Source organism: Mastigoproctus giganteus, chromosome 1, assembly GCF_048544385.1.
Source record: "Mastigoproctus giganteus isolate SK-2022 chromosome 1, ASM4854438v1, whole genome shotgun sequence".
In the NCBI taxonomy this organism is placed as follows: Eukaryota; Metazoa; Arthropoda; class Arachnida; order Uropygi; family Thelyphonidae; genus Mastigoproctus; species Mastigoproctus giganteus.
The window spans coordinates 110,172,272-110,186,159 of NC_143575.1; the positions used below are offsets into that span (position 1 = coordinate 110,172,272).

Here is a 13,888-nt window from a genome sequence, read left to right on the forward strand (position 1 = left end):
AAGCCCTTTTCATTTCTCACAAGAAAGGGCTATGCATGACTGCTACTGAAATGTAACATAGTGGTCTCAAAGAAACTGTCTTATCCTCTTTTTGTCGCTCTTATTACGCTTGCGAGAAATGTTCACAATAACTGCCGAGTGGCAACATCGCACGAGCAATATCCACTCCTACCTTACAACACGTTTCTGTATTATAAAAGCATTGGACCGGAATGGAAAGTTCGAACTTCTCGCGTTCTGCTAAGTGCTGTTTACAACTCCAGCACACTGCGCTCAGCAAGTGATGTGTAGTGTCCGATGGCAGTTAATTGGCTAGTTCAGAAGTCTGAGCGATCAGGTAAGTGGGTCCCACCAGCCCAACTGAGTCTTCTAGAGTGGTAATATGAAACCCCTGTCTTAGCCACATAAACTGCTGACAGCATAGTAATGGAGGGCTCTGAAGACAGCTCAGCGCCAAAATAGCTTCTTTAGTTGAAGGGAATAAAGGAAACGTGTTAATAATGAAAACGACTGACGAATTCCATCACGTAGAGTAAATGAGTAATGTTTAAGGCAGAGAAGTTCGCATTTCCATGCAAATTAAGACATATTGGCCTACTTGGAGTCATCATTACAGCCTGTTTTTATGAAGGTGTTACTTAAACGATGGACAGTTTTGATTAAATTAAATATTCACTTATATTACAGAATATCCTGTTCCTTAAAATAACTTTTTTTTTTTTCAGCAAATAAGAAGTCTTGTAAGGTACAATAAAGTTTCAAAGAACTGCCAATTCCTATAGAAAATATAATTTTGTTAATGAATTGATAGAAACTTTTACCAGTCTTCCCCAGCCGGACCAAAACATTCAACGCCTGGATCAGATTAATGGGCCTGAAGACGGAAACAGTGAGTTTCCGAAACGTTGCCATAATAGTTTAAGTATTGAGGTAGATAGAAAAGCGTAGTGTCTATCAATTCATCAACATTCACCCCTAAAGGTTTTTGGCACGGCTTTTGAAAGCGATGTTTAATGATTCACTCTATAATGTGCTTTAAAGGTAAGATATATTATTAATACTTAATAAACCACAAGTAAATTTTATAGGCCAGCAAGCATAACGTTTCATACATTTATGTGTAGAACCAATCTGAGAACTGGTTCACTTCTTGCTTGACTGTGCCAGTTAGAAATCTGCATAAATACTTAGCGAGAGAAAAAACTCACCGGGTAAACAGTAACATTTGTAACTACCCAGGCCGTCTTCACACACCCCATGAACGCATGGGTTGGAAAGACACTCGTTCACATTGGTCTCGCAGTCCAGTCCAGTGAATCCCACAGGGCACTCACACCAATAGTCCGTCTGATTACCATGACATGTGCCATTGTTATGACAAGGCCTGCGATCACACAGATTAACTTCTTCCTCGCACGAACGTCCACGGAACCCTGCAACATAAACATCAGGCTTTATTTCATCTTAAAACAGTGAGAGATCTTATAATGGGTAAACTTCAGATCATCGCACAAAATCCAAAACTAATACTTTCTCATTAAGGTCGTTTGTCTGTTTAGTGAATTAATCTTAATTATATTCATAATATTGAACTCAAAACCCGCTCGCCATAAGAGCAAAAGTACTGTAATCTGAAAAATCAATTTACTAAAATACACACTAAGCTGGCTGAATCGCCATATACTTTGTGATCTGTTTCGATATATAAATCCATGCAGAACAGAAAGGAAATTTGCAAACTTGGAGCTTACATATTACCTTAATATAATTCAACCTGCCAAAAAGTGGAAAAAATTTTGGCTGCGCTATTGTCGAGGGGAGGGGGCGGTGGTTAAACAGATATTGGTTTGCTATTAAACAAGATTTAATTGGCGATGTTTTTAAGATGTGTAACAACCCACAAGGACCAAGAAAAATGTCATTCTGGTAGCCGGATTACAATTATTACGAAATGTGCCGAAGTGCCATTATCCAGAACTCCTCTGGTTTCACCCACGCCAGTGACGTATTCTTATATGTTGCTGCTTTGACATGTCTGCTAAAGAAGATGGACTCGTCGTATCCGCCGTTTAATGTCACAAGTTCTGTTTTAACCCAAGATTAAGGCCGGGCATTTGCTTTTCTTAGAAAAATTTCTGGATAAGACATTATGACAGTGGCGAACCCTATCTGCGTTGCTGGACTCTGAAGAATAGCTCGTTGCTATAATGTTGCTTGTAAGCAGCACTTGGGGTCCCCAAACTCCACATAGTATACTCTCTGACTCAGTACAAACTCTGTAAATGCCAGAGATAGTGAAAGTTTTAGTGTAGTGTTGGTCTATTGGTCCTCAGGCAAATTAGCCGCGGGGTCCCTGGTGTGTGTATGTATGTACATACATACCCCTACTACACCCGTCTCCACGGGGCGATGGAATGAGTAACGTGGGGTCTTTACCAGAGTGTATAGGGATAAATAAATAAGTCTCTGGCTGGGGCGAACTGCGGACGTAGCCAGAGTTTGACATGGAGAACCTCGGAGAAAAAAAAAACATGCTGAAACATTTTTCGAGGGGGTGGGTATAGTTCAAGTATTAGAGAAAACTGGGATGAAGATAAAAGAGGTGGATAACAGGAACACTTTCCACCTAGAAATAGGAAGTTAAGAGGTGGAGGGAGCTCACCCAGGCTGTCAAGAGTAGAAAAAGGTTTGTGGTGGTAGAGTCCACCAGAAAAAATGTTTGGATGGAGCTGGGTTCGAATCCAGCAAAGAGCATTTAGGAAGTTTTTCCTACTCTCCTCGACTAACCGTGCTGAGTTAGTCTCGGGCCGTGGACGTGAGGGGATTCCCCTCAGACCTCTACCACTTATTGAAGGTCCAAATACCCATTTTTGGGTGTATTGGATTTTTAAGGGGAACTACCCCCACTGGGGAGAGTTCCTTTCAACGAAAATATTCATTTATTTGTAGGGTAACCAAAAAATTGAAACGCTGTAATTAAATAGAAAGGTTTATTTTGCGAAGCGAAGTGGAAGGAAACTTAGATTAAATTTAAAAGCAGTCTAAAGTTCAAATTTAATATAAAATAACTTTTTCAAACACTACAGTGCTTTTAATTGTAGCATTTCAAGTCGAACTTTTTTTTGAAATGCTACAGGTCGTTTCAATTCACTTTATAACATAAAGTATTCAATTAATTTCTAGATCATAAATGTAAGCAAAATTTCAATTCATTCAAAATCAAAACGTACTAAACAATGCACACATTAGTAATTGCTATACCATTATCATTTCACGCAAAATTTATGCACTGTTATTTGGTGCAGTTATTTATATTTTTAATTGAGCGATAATAATCAAATTTATAAATAATTTCGAACAATTATAAAATCTCTGTGAGAAACTCGTACCTTTCATTATACCCGCTTGAATTCTCGTTATAAAACTAACTTTTCACTGCCTGTCCCTCGTACTCAAAAAATGACTGTCAAGTAACTCCTCGGTTCCCTTTCCTTCAGGTATTGAATAATCACAACATTGATTTTACACTTAAACTGTCTATGTACTGTATAAGAAGCTGCTCTTTCTATAAACTCCGTCTGTTCTAAGCCTGTTAACATGTACTGTATTTGGGAGGGAAAGTCATTCCGAAAGAAGGGTAAAAAAAAAAGAAAGAAATAGCCTTTTAAAACAATTCCCGCCGATACCTTCAAACGGAAACAGAATAACACATTCGCTTCGTTACACTGAGGCCATATCTTCTTGTAAGTTGAATATTAAAGAAATTTAATTAAATTACAAAACAATTAAGATGTATAAACATTTAAATTGCAGGGATCCGCACTTCAATTATGTTTTAATCTCTAATAATTTCAATACAGTCCACCACTGTTAACAGTTACGCTAGTACATTGGCTGCCAAAGGAGAGAGAAAGAGAAATAAGCTACAAAGAAGATCGTGAATTCCTCTAGTCCCCTACAAGCTGTAGCTGGTCTTACAAATGAAGAAATTAAAATTGCATGAAGGAAATCAGGAAGGGTTGTGTCAAAGAAGAACACTCCATCGAGACGGGGTTCATTATAGATCACTGGCAGAATGCAATGATTTTCCTTCAGGCTAAGGCAGACAGATTTTTCTCCTTATGAGAAGTTGGACATGCAAAATAATGAAGTATTTCAGATGAATATCCACTCTCATCAGGAAAGAGAACACGAATTCCGATATTGGAAAATTAGGAAAACTATCCCTAATATTTTATATAACGTCTTAAAAGTACCATAAATCAAAATATGCTGGTTGTACAATGACAGCGAAGTAAGATAACCCGATAATAGAACTTTCGGGTGGAAGAAAACGTAAGCGAAAATCTATGGAAACGTTTCAAGAACCATTGAGCTACATTAAAATCAAATATATTTCAGAAAGCCACTATTAATCTAAAAGTTTTATTTTGAACTTTCCTCTGAAAAGGTGAAATCAATAAGGTTCGTAATAGTAGTAACACTGACATAAATTAAGCACTTATAGAAACGATGATTTTTATTTGAAAATACTGTGTACAAGAATATCAACGAAGTTGCTTGTTTTATTGTAAAATATAATACAACATTAATTAACACGTTCTCTGCGAAACGAAGCTTGGATTCAATCATATATTTAAGAACCTTGTTGGCAGAAAATACAACTTTCCTTCATATAAGAACAGAATTTCAACAAAGCACGACAGATGTTGAAATTCGTTATATTCGTTGACGTAGTCAACAAATATAACGCCTGAATCTGATACATGTGGCTCGAATCCAGCGAAAGGTACTTTAGAAGTTTTTCTTGCTTTCTTCTACTCAGTGCTGAGACTAGTGGACGTGAAGGCTTTTCTCAATTATTCCGGTTTTATCCTAGCAAACAGAAAAGCCAAACCGAAAACATTGACAACTACACACTTCTAAAAACTGGTGCAACCGTTTGTCAGTGTATTGGATTTTTAAGAAGCTAGCAAAAGAAGTGTCCCCTGAAGGATATGATTAATCTCTTTCTTTCTTATGATTTAATAAGATAAAGGAAATCACATTTTCTTTACAACTCCCGACGCTTTGTTAAATAAAACTTATTTAATCCTTCTCATTAAATATTGGGTTTATGTATGAAGACGCTCCAAAATATGTAATTATACATTTTTTATCTTCACAAAGAAAACAGACACTAAGTTATAGTGTACAACTAAATCCGGCCCTGAGAGAATTATCTCGCGCTTACTAAAATGTTTGTGGATTGTGAAAATATTAATAATTATGCAGCAAACATTTGATAACCTGATATGTTAGAGGAGATGGGGTGGGATTTAAAAGTTCTCTTTATGTGAATAACACTACACTACTTATAAAATACTGCAATTCGCGTGGTTCAATAATCTTAGTGTATCAGGCTGTGCACGAGGAAAGATTTTTAAGAGTATTATATGAATAATGATGGGAAAAGTCGAATTCTCAAAACCGATTTTTTGTAAATTCATAAAACAGCTCCATTCTTTATCCACACAGTGATAAAAATAACCCATAATGCGATGTCGGCAAACTTTGCGATGGTACGCTAGCTATTACAACTGGCTTGACACCGGTGTTGATCCTAAATTTCAGTTTCTCTTCCATTTTTACTTTACTGCTATTATGAATAACTAGAAATCTCTCAACAGCGAGTCGCTTTTTAATTTCCAGAACATGCATCGTTAATTAGCCATAATAATTTTAATGAACACGCTTGGATTCAACTGGATAATAAATAATAGGGCGCTGATGCGAAATGAGAATATCTCGAGTGGTTTTGTAGATGTGCTGGTGTCACGTTTTCTAACTGGGTTCCCACTTCGACACTAAAAACTTTTAAATAACTTCCATAAGTAGAAAATTTGTAGTAGCCATTGCTGCCACAAATTTCCTACTTACTCAACTATTCTATTGTAGTATGGCAGTCTTTCGCTATTATAAAATGAAAAACAGCATTCTAAATTTTCTGTTAACAATCGATGTTAATTTTATATCATAAAATAGAATGTTCTTTTATGGCCGTGATGTGAAATGAGAACATTTCAATTGGTTTAATCGAGTGTATGTCAGTTACATACACTCCACAAAAAAATAATAAATATATAATGATTGGACAAGCGGATGCAAGGCCAGCCAGGCACATGGTACTACTCAGAAACTGCAACCAGTGGTCCAAAATATCTAAATTCTAATTATTTCATAATATCATCTTTAAGTCCCTCCCCAGCCTGCACTACAGTGAATTATGGCAATCAAACCAATGGAAAAAGACAAGCTCCCTAATTCACCCCACAAATCAGTGTCTCAGATCTGCTATCTCCATATCTTTAACAGATGGAAGCCATCGATTTATTGTCCTCTCGTTAGTCCTAATTACTCTATGATTCATTGCCCAGACCTTGCCAAGATGGTGGCCGGCAGTTAAAAGTTGATATGATAGACTACTGATACTTTATGGTTTTTTCTATTTTAAGGATATTATTATTAACCGTATGGTGCAAGGAAGTTTGAGGCTTATGCTGCATCAGCCAAAAAACAATTTCTGAGTTACCTGGAGAGAGGGAGTCCGAAGTAGAAGGGAATCACCAAGAAAGAGAAGAATGATGATATTTAGCTCAGGTCCCTGGGTGTGCCAAGCCCATACTCACCATATGTGAACCACTATACTTGCATAAGTCCGCTCCGATCTTCGTTGTCAAAACTTCAGTTTTCTGTTTTTGTCTCCTCTAGCTCAAAAAATCCGTTTGCCCTGTTTAGAATTCAAATGAATTTTATAGAATAGAGAAAAACTCCGCAAATAACTCGAAAATTTTATTTTCTTCCTTTGAATACAATTTTCTTCAATAACTTCACTCACAATGAAATCCATTCCTTGGTGACTTTAACTGTTATAACCCATGCTGGCTTCCATTTTTCAAACTGTTTTGAATTAGCCGATTACGAGACTGCCCGACATAAATGAGTGGTCACACAGGAGAGTGCAGTAATGCACAAGCATTTGAGTGGAGCTTGGTTAAAGCTCCCGTGACAGCTAAATACAAGTAACGATTATATTTATTGTCAAAATTAATTTTAAATCCCTATGTCCTAGTGATCGTCCCGGCATATAAAAAAGAACTTTTTTTTTCTTATCGGTAATGATCTTTCCTAAATAATAAGTGTACTTATTACAATATTAGACAATCCGAATGCTTGATCTTTCGCTCAACAACTCTTTAAGTTAACGTTAGCTGTCATCTAGGTACCTCAGATCACAACGTTGTGGTCTTTGTCCCATGGAATCCATCCTCTTGTTGTTTGGCATTATAAGACAGAATGGAGTATATCAATAATTTCTATAAGGGGGCTTGTACTGTTGTTTTTAATCCATTTCCAGTACTTGTTTCGATAACATCACTGAAATAATTCTTGTAAGAATGAAATCCTTTATTCGTTATTTATCTAAAATTTTGTTTTCCAATAACTACATAGTAGCTGTTCCTGCCCTCGCGGTTAGCACGGTGCTTACTATCGCGATTATTCCATAAAGTGTAGAAGAGGCCTGATTTCGAAAGGAGGGAGTATAACGGCTTTTGTCACGATTTGGTTGAGTCAGTCGGTCTCGGGTGAGGGTTACGTGGTGTATTTTCCGATTTCATGGGTTCTTCTTTCGGCACACTGAAGTGTTACCCATATCACTCAAAATAATGGTTTCGTGTTCCACATAAAGGAATAAAGCAACTGCAATGACTTTCATCTTCACTTTAGCTCTTATACTTTAGAAACACGTTCGAAATCTTTCCTCTTGTTCAAATGGCAATACAACTGATCACATCACGCCATCGACTCATAATTCTCAGGCTCTGCTAAATTTTCATTTAAAGAAGAAACTTGATGGGTATTATTTTCTCTTTAACTCCTGCAGAGAGAATCTTGGTGAACACCTTACCCTCCTCCTAAAACACTACCATCAAAAAAGGATTTAGACATCCCTTATTTCATAGTCCATTGGCCCTTCTCGAATAAACAAGTAGGTCAAAATTTGATCAAATCTGAATCCTCTCCATTTTGTAGACAAATTCCTGCTTGCTCAAATGCTTCAGGCAGCACAAGGCCTGAATGCCGATCTGAAACGCTATATAGGAGGACTATCCTTCCATAATTGTGCCATGTTCAAATCTTAATGGAAAGTGACCAAGTCTATCTTCTAAAGGGTGCTTCAACCGTAAGCAAGCAAGAAATCTGCTTAGTGACTCTGCAATTAATGAATTGGAACCTATGCACATGCAACAGCTTGTCTCTCTTGTAAGTGTACATAGTTTCTGAAAAAAACATACTTTTAATAAGATATATTTGTATTATTTTGTAATATTAGGTATTCATGTTAATTGGCAATGCTACCTTATTAATAAATCATGTAAAATCTTTAGCTGTGATGGGATATCATATTTTGTATATACTATCGTAACTACACAATAAATATTCAACTGCTCAGATAGTTGTAATAGGGAGGCGTACGAGCCAGACAAGTTGGTTGTTCTGTTCATGACACGTAGAGCCGGGCCGACTGATTTCGAAGGGGAGGGGGATGGTTATTGTCTCATGTCACATTCACTCATTTCTAGCTAGTATACATAGTTCTGTAGAATCGCAGTGTACCAAGGTGGATTGAACTAATGTTCTGAACCTCGTTTCTTATTTGTACAGTGTTGAAGATGGGCAGACACTGCAATTTAGCGGCGGCGTTTTCATCATCTAAAGAATATTTGCAGTGTCTTCGGGGCACCTGATATAAGAACAACGATGTTGCTGTTGTTCACCACAATTGCATCTTTCAACAAGATGCGTGCAAATATGGTTTTGTAAGACTTCATTCCTTGGCCCCTCAACCACCCCACAGCTTATCTCAATCGATCATTTGTTGGACAGGGGCAAATGGGTGGATCCATGAACAGCCTCCTTGGAGCAATTACAAGACATCCTGCAAGTATTATTCGACCTCAGGCAGGCCCAACATGTTAAGTGGCAGCTAATGCACAGCGACTGAATGTATTATACAGTTTATGATATTCATTGTAAACTCTACTGACTTGGTTGTCGTGCCGGAGTATAAACAGAAAAAAATTTATTTAATATGCCATGATTGAAAACTCAAAATTTTATATATACTGCATTAAGTGAAAGAAAAGAAAAAAAGTTTTAATAACAAAGACCCAAATATTTCAGCTGTGATGAATAACATGCTCTATCTACTTTCCATGTGAGAAATTACCAGTGAAACATATTTTTCTATTGCATATTAGGACGTAGGCATGGCGAAGATATGCAGTAAGACTGGAGAGAATGTCATCTAAAATGTGTTTGACTTGTAAGATACCTGAAATAAATTAGACAGGTATTTTCTTAAAGTGGAGAAGTAGTAAGAATTAAAAACTGTTTTAGAAAATAATAATATGTGATCAAGCAAAACACGATGCACTTAATGATCACTGGAATGATGTAGTAGTTGTCTGTGAACAGCAAAGGCAAGCCAATTTTCCTAGTTCATGCCAATGCAAATCTTCCTAGCTACGTGACTTGGAAATAATCCTAATGAATAAATGTTTCCAGAAAATGGCAGGTCAAAAAAGAGAAAAACATTAATCAGAATGAAAATTAAGTAATGTTAGATTGTTGAAAAATGCGAGTAGATAATACGACATCAGTGTTCATTACAACAGCTGCGCAGAAAATCAAAATAAAGTGACAGTTTACGATAAATTAATAAGCTAAATTTACTATCTCTCTCCCCCCCACATAGTGTAAGTTTTCTTTTCCTACCTATGCAGAAATAAATGAAACAAAAAAGTAGAAAAATATCAGTTTCTAATTAATGTATTTGGTTTAGGGACGAATGTTTCAGCGTTAAATACAAATATTGTCTGCGTGACTCATTTATGATTTCCAAGTTATTTGTTCAAAAATGTTAGAATTATTGTAGATGTTATTAGCAAACTTTCTTCCCTAAGAACGTGTTCCGATATTTAGAAACAGGGGAATTAATCACGCGGATAAAAAAAAAAAATAAATAAAAATAAATAATTTTTTAACTTGGCAAGGAGTGAAATCTGCTCTTTCGTGGCACAATCTCCCGAAGCTTTACAATATTAATAGGAAATGTGCGTGCAGTCCAAAAGCAGCCAACGTAACGTGTTTGCTTCCTAATTGAAAGGTCGTGAATTCGAATCCTACTGAAGGGCATTTAGGAAGTTTTGCTGTATTACACTGAGCGAACAGAAATCTTGGGATACCTACCTAGTAGGACCAACGTTCGCCCTGATAAGGGCAATCACGCGGCGTGGAATTGAGTCCACTAGTTCACGAAAGTGTTCCACAGGTGTTTACATCTATGCTTGCTGCAACGCTGTCCATAGTTCCGTCGAATTCCTGGATGGGGGATCCAAAGTTCGAACGGACCTTTCCACAGCATCCCCTCCAAAGGATTAATGTCCGGTGAACAGGGAGGCCGTTCCATTGTGGTAAAACCTGCGAAATGCTCTTCGAACAATGTTCTAGTCACCACGGCTCTGTGGGGAGGCGCATGGTCCTGCTGGAAGAGTCATTGCCTTGTGGGTACACGATGACCATGAAGGGCTGCAAGGATGGACACGTAACAGAGGTCCCATTGTGTGCCAGTTGAAAACGCCCCAGAGCATTACCTACCGCCCACCTGCCTAAACAGTTCCTTGTTGACATGACATGTGCATAGCTTCGTGCGTTTCCGACAGATACGCACCCTCCCGTCCGCTCGAAATAACTGGAAACGGAACTCATCGGACCAGGAGACCCGTCTCCAATCATCCAAGGTCCAGTGCCAATGTTCTTTCGCCCAGTTGAGGCGTAGAGTCCTGTGTCATGGTATTAGCAACGGGACTCTGGCGGCTCCCGTAACCTATTGCGGCTAATGATCGCCTGATGGTCTTGGTGGAGACGTTTCAGGCATTTCCCTCGTTGAATTTGACGGTGATTTTTGCCACTCTCTCTCTCCGGTTGGGCACACAGTGAATGCACCACACAACAAAATCTAAATATTCAAAATTGCGCATCACTCCTTGGTCTCTAATCTTTTAGCGCCTCACCCCATTAATCGCGTGGTCCTTTCTTTCTTCCCCCTCTCCCCACCGGGGGAGGGAACGGTCTTTTCTGTCTCCTCCCCTCTCCTCTCTTCGCCTGGTGGGGCATGGGGGTCGCCTTCTCTATCGTCCCCAGCCTTCCTTCTTCTCCCACACTCTACCTAATACGCTAGCGTATACCCCACATAAGTTGGAAAATTTAATTGCGTTCACACTAATCTCATTTGGCTTTTCTACTCAATTTTCTTAAGCCCCACCGAGCGAGAATTATTATTATTTTTTTTTTAGGTCCTAGGCACTGAAATCTCAGGAAATTAGGACCTGCTACAGCAAATATCTAAATACTGGTGTACCTGGTCTGCCTCCACGAGGCATAGTGTGGACAACGTTGGGCCCCCAGTCTAGCGGCTAAATGGCCAGAAGAACAACGATACACAACACTACACTTACAAAATCCATACACTTTTAAATCTCTGGCCTTTACAGTGAACTGTTACACCTACAATGAAAGCAACGCGGAGATGGGGGAAAACCTGGTCCCATTAGACACACTATACACTATCTCCACTATACACTACTCTCTTCCCTCTAATGGACACCATGAAACTTATAAATACTGCCAATGCATGCCAAAGTAAATACTTTCTGGTGATTGCTGTGGATTTTAATGGGGCGCTCGACTCCCTCTGTTGGCCGAGCGTCATTGGCAGACTCGGCAAAGCGCATGCTCCCATAAACCTTTACAATACTATTAAAGCATACCTGTCCCAAAGAAGAATTGAAGTTCTTGGTTCCCTGCTTTGGAATATAGTCTTTGACGATTTCCTTGACACCAACTTGGGGGAAGTAAAGTGTCAAGCCTTCGCAGATGACCTTCACTGATGGTGGCGGCAGACTCCAGAGCACAACTGGAGATACAGGCAAACCATGCCCTAGAGATCCTACAACAATGGGCGGAAGAAAACTTCCTACAAATTGAACCGATAAAAACAACGACGATCCTTCTCAAAGGATCATTAAATATCAGAAGACCTCCGCAAATTAAAATAAAAGGTAAAACGATAATGTTTACCACCACTCAAATGAAATATTTAGGTATCATCCTTGACAACAATCTTTCCTTTCAACCTCGCCTCAAGCAACTAAGAATAAAAATTAGAAACTACTCTGCACTGGTCGCCCGTGTTACAAGGCGCGACTGGGGCCTGAAAAAGCGAACCCTCTCTCTCTCTCTCTCTCTCTCTCTCTCTCTCTCTCTCTCTCTCTCTACTATAAGGCTACATTTATACCAGCAATCTCATATGCTGTTCCAATCTGGTTCCACAAGACAGCCATGGCCGTAAATAAAAGAATTCTTGATTCAATACAGAGATCAATCATTCTAACAATAACCCGCGCATGCAGGACTGTCAGTACGTAGACGCTCCAGGTGCTGGCGGGAGGTTCTCCCGCTGGACCTGGAGATTGTTAGGTGTGGCCTGTCATACTACCTGTCTAAAGGGATGCCCGTCACATTTATGGGGTACACCATCGAACCTATGAATGATAGAAAGACCGAAAAGACCCGATTATGGCATCTGAAGCAAGAATGGCAAACCCAATGGACAAACAGTACCAAAGGAGAAGTGACAAGGAAATTTCTTCCGGACATACACAAAGTTTACCCTAAATCACCGCCTTGGCTCCACTCAGGACTGCACTTCACTTACCTCCTTCACCGGTCGCGGACCTTTCAATGAAAAACTTGCAGCCTTTGGGCTCCTGGAGGACCCACACTGTCCATGCGGGGAACACGAGAGCTGGCAACATTTGATGCACCAATGACCACTGTACGACGACCTACGTGGAATCCTAATCACTAGACTAACTTACTTACCTCAGGACCGGGAACACCATCTCCTGGACAGCTTCGATGAGATAGTGCGCTCACTAAATTTGCACAAGACTTATTTGCAAGAAGGAGAACACAAATTGCAATCAATTATGCACGCCGTTATCCCAGGGCTCCCTGCACATGAGCATCCAAACTGAACCAGACTGACCGTTATGGTGGGATCGATCTCTCTGTCTCCCAGGATTGAACCTCCATCGCAAAGGATAGACGATCCGTCACCATCTATATGTGGACTCTACTAGTCAATGATCTCTCTGGACGGGACTCTTTCTCCCACGTGCGACGCAACGACTGGACATGACCACAGCAGCTCTGCTGCAGCACGCCGTAGCTCTGATTTTTTCAGATATACATATTACGAGACGATCAACTATACTATTTTTACTTTAAGTAATGTGGTGGACATTACTTTAACCGTCTCACAAATCTAAAAATTTAAACTCATGACATCGTTTAGTGAAATGTCAGTTGATCTAGACATTATAACCCTTATTGAGTTTTTGTGCGTTACAAATCTATTCTTAACTATAAAATATCGTTTAATAACTTCGTGTGGTGAAGATAAAAAAGATACTTGTAAAGTATGCTTTTATTTCTTTGACACGCGTTAAACGGTGGTGAAAATAGTGGACAGATTTGCATGTTGTGCGGCCTGAAAAACCTGGCATAAGTCACTAGAATAATTATACTCCTCTTACTAAAAGTTATGTAATAGTTTAATTATTTCACAGACTTCCAAACGTTAGATATTTAAACATATTCTCAAAAAACGTATTGGAATAATGTAATTCTTTTCAAATTGATCCCAGGAGTTTTTGTTCCAACAGAAAATGTGGGACGTCAAAGCTGCAGGAAATATATCAATTTATCCAACTACAGACCA

General features: G+C 38.9%; 1 protein-coding gene across 3 annotated transcripts in view; it reads right to left on the reverse strand.

Annotated features, from left to right (window-relative positions):
- The window catches only part of LOC150091097 (uncharacterized), a 238,628-nt gene that overhangs the window by 28,407 nt on the left and 196,333 nt on the right, over window positions 1-13,888 (reverse strand). For all 3 annotated transcript variants that reach the window (XM_090381847.1, XM_090381838.1, XM_090381829.1), the window contains exon 6: window positions 1,209-1,433. In XM_090381847.1, the coding sequence (XP_090237973.1) occupies window positions 1,209-1,433 (225 nt within the window). The remainder of the gene's footprint in view (window positions 1-1,208; window positions 1,434-13,888) is intronic.